The 15,220-nt window shown below is 37.2% G+C and overlaps 1 protein-coding gene across 1 annotated transcript in view; it reads right to left on the bottom strand.

The window, feature by feature from the left end:
• Positions 1-7,155: 7,155 nt before the first annotated feature.
• LOC126331737 (nose resistant to fluoxetine protein 6-like) overlaps positions 7,156-15,220 on the bottom strand; it is a 242,767-nt gene continuing 234,702 nt past the window's right edge. Inside the window, exon 13 of the mRNA XM_049996518.1 lies at positions 7,156-7,781. Within this exon, the coding sequence (XP_049852475.1) occupies positions 7,666-7,781 (116 nt within the window). The 3' untranslated portion in view covers positions 7,156-7,665. The remainder of the gene's footprint in view (positions 7,782-15,220) is intronic.

Here is a 15,220-nt window from a genome sequence, read left to right as displayed (position 1 = left end):
TTTTGGACAGCTATTGAAAATGGTAAAGACTGCCAGTCTTACTTGCAAGATTCGGGCAGAGCTCACCATCTGCAGCATCATCAATAGAACCAACTGTGGTCCTTTGGTACAGAGCCAAGTGGAGGGCCTGAATCAGAGGCTCTGGCAGCTCTGTGGCCACGTAGGCTGCAGATTTCTTGATTGCGCCATCGGGTGATGGGTTTCCGGGTTCTGCTTAACAGGCCAGGAGTCCACTACGCACAGGAAGCAGCTACATGGGTAGCGGGGGCTGTGTGGAATGGACTGGGCAGTTTTTTAGGTTAAGGGGTCTCAGGGAACCACAGAAAGTGTGTCCTTATATAGGAGACAGTTAAAACACAGTAAGTTAGTTGTAGAAATGATTGGTATTGTAATTCTAAATTGTTGAAGCTGTGGTGGAAACAGAGCTCCATGCCCTAATAGAAAGCACTGAAGCTCAAATAATTATAGGTACAGAAAGCTGGCTAAATCCAGAAATAAAGTCAGCTGAAATTTTTTCAAATGATCTAACAGTGTTCAGAAAGGACGGATTAAATACAGTTGGTGGTGGAGTAGTTATTGCTGTCAGAAGTAGTTTGCCTTGCGGTGTAATTGAAGTAGATAGTTCCTGCAAAATAGTATGGGTAGAGGTTATACTTGATAATCAGACTAAACTATTAATTGGATCGTTTTATCAACTCCCTGACTCATAAGATACAGTTGCTGAACAGTTCAAAGAAAACTTGAGTCTCGTTTCAAATAGGTACTCCACTCATACTGTTATAGTTGGTGGTGATTTCAATCTACCCTTGATATTCTAGAAGAATTATATATTTAAAGCTGGGGGCAGGCATAAAATGTCATCCAAAATTGTGCTGAATGCTTTCTCAGAAAGTTATGGTTGTGAAGCATACTTGATCTCTTAGCAACAAATAATCCTGGACAAACAGTGAGTATTGTGATGAATACAGGGATTAGCGACCACAAGGCAGTTGTTGCTACGCTGAATGCCGTAACACCTACAACCATTAAAAATAAACACAAATTATATCTATTTAAAGAAGCTGATAAAATGCTCTTAATGCCATTTTAAGAGACAGTGTTCACTCCTTCCAATCTGATCATGTAAGCATAGAAAAGTTGTGGAATGATTTCAGAGAGCTAGTATTCATAGCAATTGAGAGATATATACCACATAAATTAATAAGTGATGGTACTGATTCCCCCATGGTAAACAAAATGGGTCAGATCACTGTTGTATAAGCAGTGAAAAAGCATGCCAAATTTAAAAGAGCGCCAAATCCTGAAGACTGGCAAAGTTTTACAGAGTTCGAAATATAGTGTGTATGTCAAAGTGAAATGGTTTTAATAATTTCTATAGTGAAACTCTGTCTCAAAATCTGGCAGAAAACCCAAAGATATTCTGGTCATACATAAAGCGTTCCAGTGGCAAAACACAATCAATACCTTCACTGTGCAATTACAACGGTGAAGTCACTGATGACAGTGCTACTAAAGGAGAGTTATTGAACATGGTTTTCTGAAACGCCTTCACCAAGGAAGACAAAGTAAATATTCCTGAATTCCAATCAAGAACAACTGCCAAAATGAGAAACATAGAAGTAGATATCCTCAGTGTCGCAAAGCAGCTTAAATCACTAAATAAAGGCAATGCTTCTGGTCCAGATTGTATACCAGTCAAGTTCCTCTCAGAGTATGCTCATACAATAGCTCAATATTTAGCAATTACATACAACTGTTCACTCACAGAAAGATCCATACCTAAAGACTGGAAAATTGCTCAAGTCAAACCAATACCCAAAAAGGGAAGTAGAAATAATCCGTTGAATTACAGGTCCTTATTACTAATGTCGATTTGCAGTAGGGTTTTGGAATGTATACTGTATTCGAACATTATGAAGTACCTCAAAGAAAATGATTTATTGACACATAGTCAGTACAGATTCAGAAAATGCCATTCTTGCGAAACACAACCAGCGCTTTATACTTGTTAAGTAATAAGTGCTATCAACAGGGAAGGTCAAATTGATTCAACATTTTTATATTTCTAGAAGGCTTTCAACATCATTCCTCACAAGTGTCTTTTAACCAAACTGCGTGCCTATGGAATATCACCTCAGCTGTGCGACTGGATTCATGATTTCCTGTCAGGAAGGTTGCAATTCATAGTAACAGATGGAAAGTCATTGAGTAAAACAGAAGTAATATCTGGCATTCCCTAAGGAAATGTTATAGGTCCTCTATTATTCCTGCTCTGTATTAACGGTATAGGAGACAATCTTAGTAGCCATCTTAGATTGTTTTGCAGATGATGCTGTCATTTACCATCTTGTAAAGTCATCACATGACAAAAACAAATTGCAAAAAGATTTAGATAAGATATCTGTATGGTGCAAAAAGTGGCAATTGACCCTGAATAAAGAAAAGTGTGAAGTTATTCACAAGAGTACTAAAAGAAATCCACTTAATTTCGCTTATGTGATAAGTCACACAAATCTGAAGGCTGTAAATTCAACTAAATACTTGGGGATTACAATTACAAATAACATAAATTGGAATGATCACATAGATAATGTTGTGGGTAGAGCAAACCAAAGACTGCGATTCATTGGCAGAAGACTTAGCAGATGCAACAGGTCTACTAAAGAGACTGCTTACACCACTCTTGTCCACCCTATTCTGGAGTATTTCTGTGTGGTGTGGGATCTGCATCATGTGGAACTGACGGATTACATTGAAAATGTACAAAGAAGAGTGTCTTGTTTTGTATTATCGTGAAATAGGAGAGATAGTGCCACAAACATGATATGTGTATTGGAGTGGCAATCATTAAAATAAAAGCATTTTTTGTTCCAACAGGATCTTCTCATGATATTTCAATCACCAGTTTTTTCCTCCGATTGTGAAAATATTCTGTTGGCACCCAACTACATAGGGAGAAATGATCATCATGATACAATAAGAGAAATCAGGGTTCTCACAGAGTGCTTGTTTTTCCCTTGTGCCATTTTAGAGTGGAACGGTAGAGAGACAGCTTGAAGGTGGTTCACTGGACCATCTGCCAGGTACTTTAATGTGAACAGCAGAGTAACCATGTAGATGTAGACATAGATGTACAACACTATACAGAAAGAAAAGTTCGTGCTTCCACAACATTGCTTAAAACTCTACCAACAGACACTCCAGTACATGGGACTGAAAATTTACAATAAACTCAAGGGTAGAGATGTACTGAGCATGGATATAGGTTCACTGAAGAGAAAACTCTCCTGGTGGAAAAATGCTACTATTCAGTTGAGGAGTTTATGAAATCATCGTTTGAGTAGTGTGACTGGAAAGATAAGAAATGGATTATGGAATGTCCAGCATCAAATACTTGTTAATTGTTCAAAAAATATATCTCTTCTGGTTTAGTGGCAGTTTAGAAAGGGTTAAGGTGTTTTATGAGAAAATTGACCTCATAACAATGAATGTGATGTTCCCTGTAACAGCTAGACAGGGCAATATCCCACTATAGTTCTAAGACTTTTGTAGAGTCCCGTACTCTTCTTCTAGAGGAACCTCTGTTGTCTTTTTTAATCTTTACTGGAACTAATATGTAATATGGTTGGGTTTACAAGAGTTTTTTAATGGGAAGTTTGGGTAATTTAGTCCCTGGACTGTGGAATGTGAAACATACACATGAAACATACACATGTTCAGTAATTTCCAGATGTTTTATGATCAGGGATATAAAAACCTCAATTCTGGAATGAATATACTTGATTAGACGAAACATGAGTGATTCAACTAAATGGCTGCTGGACTGTAATGTGTGGTGCAGGAGATAAAACCACAAAATGTTGTGAAAAAAGTGTTTAATGACCCTTATGGATAATAAATATTTGTTATCCGAGATCCTATGCCCGTAGTAAGAGTGATTTCCTATTAGAAATTTTATGAAATATAACGCCCTGAAATGAAGGACATCCTACTCCTAAAGTGCTGTTCCATTGACCAACCAACTTCCATGACCACTTCCAATCCCAACCCCTTGCCACAGGGATCATATCCCTGTGGAAGAAACAGCTGCAAGTCCTGTCCAATCCACCCACCCAGCACCTTCTATTCCAGTCCTGTCACAGGTTTAATCCTACCCCATCAGGGGCTGGGCCACCTGTGAAAGCAGCCATGTCATTTACCAGCTCTGATGCAATCACTGCACAGTTTTTTATATTGGTGTGATTACCAAGCAGCTTTCCACCAGGATGAATGGCCACCGCCAAACAGTGGCCAAGAGCAAAGTAGACCACACTGTGATAAAACATGCAGCTGAACATAACACACTTGACTTCAATGGCTGCTTCACTACTCAAGCCATATGGGTCCTTCCCTCCACCACCAGCTCTTCTGAATTGTGCAGATGGGAGTTATCCTTACAAGACGTTCTCTGCTCCCATAATTATCCCAGCCTCAACCTATGGTAACACAATGTCTCCACACCCTCCATGCAACAGTTTCCACCCCCTCTGCCCTAACATCCCCCCCCCATTCTCATCTCCCACCCCATTTATTTGCAGCCCTCTGCCACCACATCCACCTGCTTTTCCCTGCTTTTCTCCTTTTTTCCCCACCTCCCTGTCTCACAACTTCCTGAGGCTGCGCCTGTGTGCATTCTAGTCCCTGCACACTCCACCAGACAGTGTTTGTCTCCCTCCCCAGCCATATACTACTACCACTTACCCACCTCCTACAGATTGCTGCTTGCATCCCACATGATAGTTGCCATCTGGCCTGAGATGCTGGAATTGGTGATTGTGTGTGCATGAGGTGTGCTTGCTTGTGTGTGTGTGAATGGTGTGTATTACTGATGAAGGCTGTGCCCAAAAGCTGTGCGTAAGTGTCTCTTAAGTGCTCCTGTCTGCAATTTAACATGTCCTATTTACGGTAAGTAGCAATCTGTCTTTTCCTACATTGTAGAGCAATATAAGAGACCTTCTTAATGAGAAGACCCGCATTTATTTCGAGAACTGGATGTTGGATCTGTACTCTTAACTTCCAGCAGTAACTGCAGCTTTTGAAAAAAAGGAGTTCATTCCGAAGGGATTAGCAAGCACGCTGAAATAATAACATGAGCAAGATTAAATAAAAGGAAGTCTTAGCTCCTGATCAGACTTTGCTTCGCCACTTCGTATCATGGTCAAGAATGTGTGGAACATCACAGCCTCTCTCCACAGGAGCCAAAACAAGTTTGGGTCTTCTTCTGACATATTTGAATGGGGGAGCCACGTTTGTTATATTATATCCCAAATGAAGTTACACGATGTTACACTGAGCTCAACAGTAGTCAACAGTATGTGACTTGCTGCTGTGTCCAGTCTTCAGCTGTCATACTCCAAGTATGCAGCAGACCTTGCATTTTTAATTGATAACTACTGTCTCCTAGCTTTCTGGCCAAGTCGCTGCCACATAGACTTTATGGATTGGATCTCATTGTTGTCTCTTGTCTGTTCAGCCTCATAGTAGTGCACGCAGTTGACAGCCCTAAAATGGACTCAGGCTTGCTGTGAGCAAGATCAGAAGCTGTTTGGATTTGCTTGTAACATCCTCTATGTTTTCAAGAACTTTTTAATTTGTCTGTGCATTTTATCACATTGTAATGTCTCAAACACCAACAGATGGGACTGCAGTCCAGAAACTGAAACCAGGCAGCAGTTACTGGCCAATTCCCTGCCGTCTCAGCAATATCAGCAGATGTGGCTTCTGCAGCTGGCACGTCTTGAGAGGAATGTCATGCGGACTTCTGCTCCATTATCAACTGATCACCAATTATGCCACACCAGGCCATCTACCCTGCTCCAGATGTCTCTACAGTTTCAATACAGGAGACCTTCCACAACTGTCACCACTTGGAAATTGGATTTGAACAACCAGGAGCAGCTCGTCAGCAGATCGTCACAGCTGGTCTGTCTCATGATGCACAGCTTGTGTTGGTCATCACCACATCTATGATGCTGCCTCTGCTGGGCCATGAATCAATGACCCCTGCCTGAGTGTCCAATGCAGTGGCAAGGATATTGCCTCGCTGCCCCACTGCCACATCACAGATGTCAGCCAGCATTTTGTAGTATGGTGTGGTAGCCTGGGTACTGGTTCTGTACGTGGGAAATGCCTGCATCAACACCCCTGTACCAGTATGCCAGGGTCCAAGGATCACCCACCAGGGTCTGTCTGTTTCAGATGTACTGAACCTGTTTCAGATGTACTGAACCATGCTTGTTCATTGCCTATTCCTGTTCATCAATAGTGTTCTATCAAGTGATTCACCCACTCCATTGCCAATCTCCAGCCAAGAACCACTTTCCCAATACTAGCCTGCTGTAACCCTGTTACAGCATCTTAATAGACAACATTTGGCCTGCCTTTCACTATATCTTTGGTTTTAACGCATAGAGGTAAACAAGGAAACACTTAGGCAACCAAGCAATGCAGTTTATCTATTCATTAAATGGCCATGGATAGGATGTAGAGGCAGATGTCATTTTATGAAAATTTGGAATCCAAATCTGAACTGTCAGTATACTAGAATTAGATGTGCCAAAAAAGAGGAATCACTGGAGCAAACTGTATGAGCACTAGGATTTTCCATGTCTGAGCAGAATTTATCTTCAGGAGCCAAAATTGAATCACTGCTGATATATGCAATAAATGCAGACATAATCTATTCCTAGCTTAGAGATCTCTTAGTTATTCCATCAAGCAGGCAAGGAGGCAAAGGTCACTCAGACCCCAGTGCTTCTCCCTTGTCCCCACACAAAGACAGTCCCTCACATCCTGGGACCTGAGTGAACGGGCTTCCTTCCCAGTCTTCTGAAATCTATCCCTCTTTTTTCCTCGATGAAGGAACTAACAACACCATAAACTAGAAGTAGATTGTTTCTACTCTTATTGTGTCTGTCAACAGTACTGGAATTTTGTTTCGTAGGTAAGCACTGGTGAGCTGTACTGTCTCTTCCTAATTTTACAGTGTATGAGATTTTGCCAATTATTTTCTTATGGATGGTCCAAGATTTTCTTAAAGATGTTCTTATAGATGCTTTGATGCAGGATCTGGGGGACAGGGAGACATGTTATGTGCTCTTATTAAAAATAAATGTCTCACTGTATATTCCTTTTATGCATATAACATAGACTTCCGGCATTTGTTGTAAGCCTTCAGGGTGAGACACCAAAATGTTATGATGTACAGAACCACAACACAAGAAATAAGAACAGTTATTGCAGACAGAGGATAAGATTAAAAGTAACAAGCAGTAGTTCAGTGGTAAAATGCAGTACAACAAATCATCACAATCCTTAAGAGCACATACTGGGCACACATTTAAAACAAAATTAAAACATTTTCTTATAAATAAATGTGTGTATTCACTGACAGAATTCCAAGTTGTACTTATTGTGCATTAAACTTTGTAGTTAAATATGGTATGTATTAAACCTTTGTTCACAAATATACATAATAAGCCTTGCACATAATATGACAGCTGCAAAAGTATCATTGGATGACTGCATGCAAACAGAAATTTAAATAAAATAAAATATTATATAGTGGAATAGTTATTTAATTGCCTTTTATTATATTTTTGTATTATATTATTTCTTCTTCACCAACTAAATGTTTCGATCTGCTTGTTCTTGCGATGTTCTTGCATTTTTCAGAGATTCCTCATCCACTTTCCTTTCACTGTCATCTGTTGACATTGCACTGATGGAAAGACTCACACGACCTAAAAAGATATAATTAAACAGTGAAAAAGTTCATATACTGAAATTATTATGGTAAAAAAATTTGCTGTAGATAATTTACATATTTATTTATACACACCAGTCTAGGACATCAAGAGAATCAAAACTTCCCTTATTTATAAATGATTAAAAATCTGTTCATTCAAAGAGTTCTCAGAATAAATATTACAATAATAATTAACATGGTAATTAATGACATAACAGTAAGCCAATGTAAGACTTAAAACACTGTTCTCAATATTTAGGTGATAAATTTCAGGGATTTTCCACATTCTTGTTTAACACAAATTTTGTTATTTATACGTATAACTGGTACTAATGGTAAAATACAATGCATACATTTGTATAATACAGTTCTGAAACAGAGTTGACAATGTTTACATGAGTTCATAAGTGAGTAATAAAATTAAAACCACACAGACTAAAACTGGAAATTAAAACTATTGAAGTGATGCTGTTACAGCATTATTGACAAGACACAGTGGACCTACATTATTTCATCGTAGACAATTCACACACCAAAAAGATGTAGCAAAATTCTACTAAGTGGTGTTGTGTATAGTGGATGTAACTGAATTATTTTGACACATACTTGTATAAAACACAAGGACTGTATTATCTAAAAAAAATTTAATTCTGATCTGAATATCAGAGGTCTGTTGCTTCCATATTTTATTTATTCAAATTAAAGTGAGTTTTCTTGCACATTTTTTAAGGATGTACAATATGTACACATGTGTACATATAGCATGGCTTTCCATCTTCTATTTCTAAAGTGCATGATGATAGTTATATTGAACTAGTTTGTGTTTTCACTAACAAATCAGTTGATATGCTGGAACTGCACGTACCATTCTGAAAATAACAACTTCAGTACTTTATTTTTTTTTTCACTGAATAATGATAGTGGCAAATAATATGTTACAATAAAAGCTAAACCTGTCTGCCAATGGCTAATTAGGTCCATTCTTGTGGGATATGTAGCAGTATGAGAGTATGTAAAATGCCATAATTTCAGACACCTTTCCTTTCTTGATACCTTGAATCACTTTATACCACTCACTGAGAATTAATTCAAGAACATGATTATTTTCCTTATTAAATATGTATGTTTCTTGTTAATCCATTCACCTACAACAGCATGATTTATGCTTGGGCAGTTTTCTTTCTGTTGTTACTTCATGTGTCATCTGCCATCTTAACTGGTGGAATCTGGTGTCCAGTCAACATACCAAGAATCAAGAATTTTATTCACCATGGATCATTTTATAATATTGGCTTCGTCACACAGGATGTAGTAGTACATACACAACAATAAAATAAACTAGTGTCAAAATATTATAGTATGCATTTAAAGCATGTCAGTGTACCAAATTACACCAGGATAGTTTCTAAAAGTTAATGCAATAAATTACACTCTAATATAATATTGTATAGTATATAGTATACCCTTTACATAGTGTATTATGTACTGTATATACTATGTAATTACACATGACTAACAACAGCACACAATAATATGTTAAACTACAGAAAACTTTTAAATGCTAATATCATTCTCAGGAATCTCAAAGAATTGTTTAATGTTATAAAATAGATGATATGACAGCCAGCTGTACAACCTAATTTAAAAAAATTATATCCATAAACTGAACATGAATTGGCAGTTTATTGAAAATTTTGAGTGTTTCTACGATTTGGGAATTTCCTGTTCTTTCTAATCTGTGGCATGATATGTTTAAATTACCCTTAACTCTGGTGTTGTGTTCATGCGTTTCCCCTCAGGCAATAAATTCTGAAGTATTATTTTTAATATAGAGTACAGACACATAAATTTATAAATTTATAATTGTGAGTATTCTGAGTATGGAAAAAAGAGCGTGACAGTGATCCCTATGACCACTTTTACATATTATGTGTAAGACTTTTTTTTGTAATTTCGAGATATTCTTGATGTGAAGAGAGTGCCCCCATATAATCAGACCATATTAAAAATGTGATTGGAATAACCCAAAGCATGTCACCCTAAGGTACTCCAACCTTACTATCTCCCTTAATTTCAAGATAAGGTATTCCACTAGGGATATTTTTTCACATAAGTGATTGTCATGTTCCTCCCAACAGAGTTTTGAGTCACTGTAAATACCTAAGAGTTTTACTGACTTATTGCCTACTTCATGCGATGTTCCCATTAAAAGTTGTTGGGTTTTATCAGTATTGCACTAGAGCTTATGGCTGCAAACCAGTCCAGAGCCTAATCAAGCATTTCTTTTGTTACACTATTCAGACCTGAAATGTCCTGATGTGTGGTAAGTTGTGTTCTATCATCAGCATAACATATGACAGGGTGGGCTGTGTTATTAGGTAAATCATTGATAGCTACAATGAAGAAGAAGGGTCCAGTTTCTGTATTGTCTTTGCCATGCTCTCTTTTTAGATTAGATTAGATTTACTTTCATTCGAATTGATCCATAGTGAGGAGGTCCTCCAGGATGTAGAACGTGTTAGAAAAACAACAATACATGACCAATATTTACAACTGAAACAAATAAACTAATGTACCATTCCACAGGTCCCAAGTGGAATGATCATCATTTTTTAATGAACACTATATGAAAGAGTCATTTTACAAAGACTAATGCACTGAATTTAAAATAAAAATGTTTTTATTTATTTATTTATAATGTAATAAATGTGTAATACAACTACTATAATACAATGAGCACATTACTGCAGAGAAATGGTGCACAAGTTAGATTGTACTTACACACACACACACACACATATATTTACAATGAACACATTACGGCACTGAAATTGTGCAGAAGTTATGCTAGTTGTTTTTACTGAGAACTTCATCAATGGAGTAGAAGGAGTTGGCCACCAATAAATCCTTTAGGTTTCTCTTAAACTGAGTTTCATTGGTTGTTAAGCTTTTTATGGCTGTTGGCAAGTTATTGAAAATATGTGTTCCTGAATAATGCACACCTTTTTGTATGAGACTAAGTGACTATAAATCCTTGTGAAGTTTATTCCTATTTCTAGTATTGATTCCATGAACTGAGCTGTTGGTTTCAAAAGGGATATATTTTTAATAACAAACTTCATTAAGGAGAAAATATATCGGGAAGCAGTAGTTAGTGTCCCTAGTTCCCTAAACAGGCTTCTGCAGGATGTTCTTGAGTTCACACCACATATAACTCTTACTTCACGTTTTTTGTTCCCAGAAAACTTTAGCTTGGCTTGATGAATTACCCCAAAAAATAATCCCATATGACATTATGGAATGAAAGTAAGCACAGTATGCCAGCTTTTTCATTTGTATATCCCCTATGTCTGACACAATTCACATTGCAAATAGAGATTTGTTAAGATGCTTCTGTAGTTCTGTGGTGTGCTCCTTCCAGTTGAATTTATTATCAAGCTGTAATCCCAAGAATTTAACACTGTCCACTTCTTTTATCTGCTTGTCATCGTATGTTAGGTGTATACTCGTGGGACACACCTTACAAGTTCTGAACTGCATGTAGTGTGTTTTCTCAAAGTTTAGTGACAAAGAATTGTCTAGGAACCAGTGATTAATGTCCACAAATATTTTGTTAGCTGATCTTTCTAAGACTACACTTGATTTGCTATTTATTGCAATGTTTGTATTATCAGCAAACAAAACGAACTTGGCATCTGGTAATGTTACTGATGAAAGGTCATTGATATACACAAGAAAAAGAAAGGGCCCCAAAATGGAACCTTGTGGGACCCCACATGTAATTAGTTCCCTGTTGGATGATGCCTAATAGCGTGATACATGTCTCTTTCCTAATAACACCCTTTGTTTCCTGTCAGAGATATAAGATTTGAACCATTTTGCAGCATTTCCTGTTACACTATAATATTCTAATTTATTTAAAAGGATATTGTGATTTACACAGTCAAATGCCTTTGACAGATCACAAAATATGCCAGTTGCCTGCAACTTTTGTCTAATGAATTAAACACATTTTCACTGTAACCTTTGGTTTCAATTATTTCTCTTACCAAATTTTCATCTTGTTATATCTTCTGAAAGATGTATTTAAATAGCTTTGTATAATTCATCTAATATGGATGGAGATGTGAAACACGTTTTTAAATAGTTTTGCTTAATTCAACACACTGTGTAATGTTTCTGAAAAATCTATTCCTTTCCACGGGTATGTACCAGTGTGAACCATGTTTTACCAGTTCAACAGAGAATTTATGTTTCACACTAGCATCTACAGTTTAACTTAAATCATGATACTCATGGTACTTCTCTTGTGAAGTACCCAGAGATGGAATGTCCTATATGTTAAGTACTAACAATCTGGTCATGATCACTCATTTGTTCATTCATGGGTAAATAGTGTACTTTATGTCCTATCTGTTATATTCTTGTCTGAACTGCTAATTTTCCACATTTCACTTCCATACAAGGCCACACTTCAATCAAATACCTTCAGTAAAGACTTGCCAACACTTAAATTTATATTATATGTTAACAAATTACTCTTTTTCAGAAATCCTTTTCTTGCTACAGCCAGTCTGCATCCTCTGTGCATTAGCCATCATCATTTATTTTACTGCCCAAATAGCAAAACTCATTTACTAATTCTAATGGTCATTTTATAGCCTCCTTTCATGACAATATCCATTCTGTTTAACTGCTTTTCCAAGTCCTCAGCTACCTCTAACAGAATTACAACATCAAGGTTTTTGTTTCTTCTCCCAGAACCTTAATTCCATCTCTAATTTTTCTTCAGTTTCCTTTACTGCTAGTTCACTATGCAGATCGAATAACACTGGGATAGGCTACAACACTGTCTCACTCCCTTCTTAAGTACTGCTCCCTTTCATGTCCTTTGACTCTTATAACAGGAGTCTGATTTCTGTATAAGTTGCAAATAACTTTTTGTTCACTGTATTTCACCCCTGCTACCTTCAGTATTTCAAAGAGAGTATTCCAATCAACAATATGAAAAGTTCAAAATAATGCCAGTACAAGCCTTAAATAATAAAATATCACCAGTTGTTAGTTTTTGTGATGTTTGCAAGGGATTCAATTGTGTACTCTCTTAAAAAAAACTCAGTTTTTATACAAGTGAATCATACTTAACAAAAGGATGCAAAAAGTTGTGCTGAACAATCCAAACAATGTTGAAAGAGTAGAAAATTTTAGTGATTTTGGAGAAATCACAAAGGAATCCCACAGGGTTCAATTTTGGGTCCACTCCTATTTCTTCTGCATACGAACGAGCCTCCAATTAACATTCAACAAGAAGAATTGGTACTTCTTATAGACAATTCTAATGTTATAATAAATCCCGTGTGAGAGAGAAAACATCTGAAGATATTGTAAATTATGTTTTCTAAGGAATTATTAAATAGTTCTGAAAATGGATTATCCGTAAATTATGAAAACACACACTATATTCATATCTACACAACAAATATAGGCAGAACAATGATTGGTATAGAACATGAGTAGAAGACAGTAAATAGGGCAGAATGTTCCAATTTTTGATTTACATATTGATGAAAATTTGAATGGGAAGAAGCATGTTACTGAGCCTCTCCAAAATTAAGCCCATCTAATTTTGCTCTTCATACGATTGCTAATCCTGGAGACAAACAAATTACCCAATCCCCCCCCCCCCCAAAAAAAACAACATATTTGGCATATTACCACTCAGTAATGCCTTATAAAATAATTTTCTGGGGTAAGTCAGAACTTAGAAAGAAAGTATTGATTGCACAAAAGTGAGCTGCAAGAATAATATGTGGTGTTCACCTGTGGACATCATATACATACCTTTTCAAGGAGCTAGACATTTTAACTCCATTGCCGCAACACACATATATGCTAATGAAATTTGTCATAAATAATCTATCGCAATTGGAGAAGGTTAGTGAGGTGCATAACAAAAACACTTAGTGCAAAAAATGACCTTTAGTATCTATTATTAAAGCTGCAAATTGTAAATCTAACCTAAAATCATTTCTCTTGGACAACTTCTTTCTATTAAGAAAACTTACTTGTGTTTAAGTTTAGTTGCTTGGGTAGGATAAAAAATAATGTGTTCATTAACATCAGTACTAATCGTGTATATGTATCCTATAAACTGACTCTTCCCTCATCATTTTGACAAAAGAATAATTCAGAATTGATCAATGGAACACATAACTAACTGACCCTTTAAATCTATTAATGCTATGGGCATAGGTTTCCCTTTCTTTAACTTATCTTCTAAGATAAGTTGTAGGGTCAGTATCGTCTGACATGTTCATACATTTCTTCAGAATCCATAGTGATCATCACAAAGGTCAGCTTCTAAAGATATTTCCATACTTCTGCTAATAAAGTGTGTTAGTATTTTGTGATCATAACTTATAAAACTGGTGGTTCAGTAATTTTCACACCTGTCAGCATGTGCCTTCTGTGGAATTGGAATTATTTTTGAAGTCAGAGGCAGTTTTGGAAGTCTCATATCTTGCATAGCAGGTGGAATAGTTTTGTCATGGTTGGCTCTCCCAAGGGTATCAATAATTGCTAGGGAATCTTGCCTTCAAGTGAATTTCTGTTGTAAGGCCTCTTTATATATTCCTTTCACATTTCAGCTTTTCCTTCTTTTCTTAGCACTGGTTCTCCACCTGAACTCTTGGTATTTATGAGCTGCTCTGATATTACTTCCAGAGTACTTTAAATTTGCATATGTATGTTAGAAGTGAAAAGTCATTGCTCTTCCTATTACAGTACATTGTTGCATTTATGCAATTATCCACACAACACCATCAGCCCTCTATGTACTGGCAAAATTAAAAATTGTCTAAAACAAATGTTATAGTTAGGTGTAATTTACATTCTTATTCCTAAATATTCTGATATACACTCCTGGAAATTGAAATGAGAACACCGTGAATTCATTGTCCCAGGAAGGGGAAACTTTGTTGACACATTCCTGGGGTCAGATACATCACATGATCACACTGACAGAACCACAGGCACATAGACACAGGCAACAGAGCATGCACAATGTCGGCACTAGTACAGTGTATATCCACCTTTCGCAGCAATGCAGGCTGCTATTCTCCCATGGAGACGATCGTAGAGATGCTGGATGTAGTCCTGTGGAACGGCTTGCCATGCCATTTCCACCTGGCGCCTCAGTTGGACCAGCGTTCGTGCTGGACGTGCAGACCGCGTGAGACGACGCTTCATCCAGTCCCAAACATGCTCAATGGGGGACAGATCCGGAGATCTTGCTGGCCAGGGTAGTTGACTTACACCTTCTAGAGCACGTTGGGTGGCACGGGATACATGCGGACGTGCATTGTCCTGTTGGAACAGCAAGTTCCCTTGCCGGTCTAGGAATGGTAGAACGATGGGTTCGATGATGGTTTGGAT

This window comes from Schistocerca gregaria, chromosome 2, assembly GCF_023897955.1.
Source record: "Schistocerca gregaria isolate iqSchGreg1 chromosome 2, iqSchGreg1.2, whole genome shotgun sequence".
NCBI lineage: Eukaryota > Metazoa > Arthropoda > Insecta > Orthoptera > Acrididae > Schistocerca > Schistocerca gregaria.
This window is presented reverse-complemented; position numbering and strand designations above follow the sequence as displayed.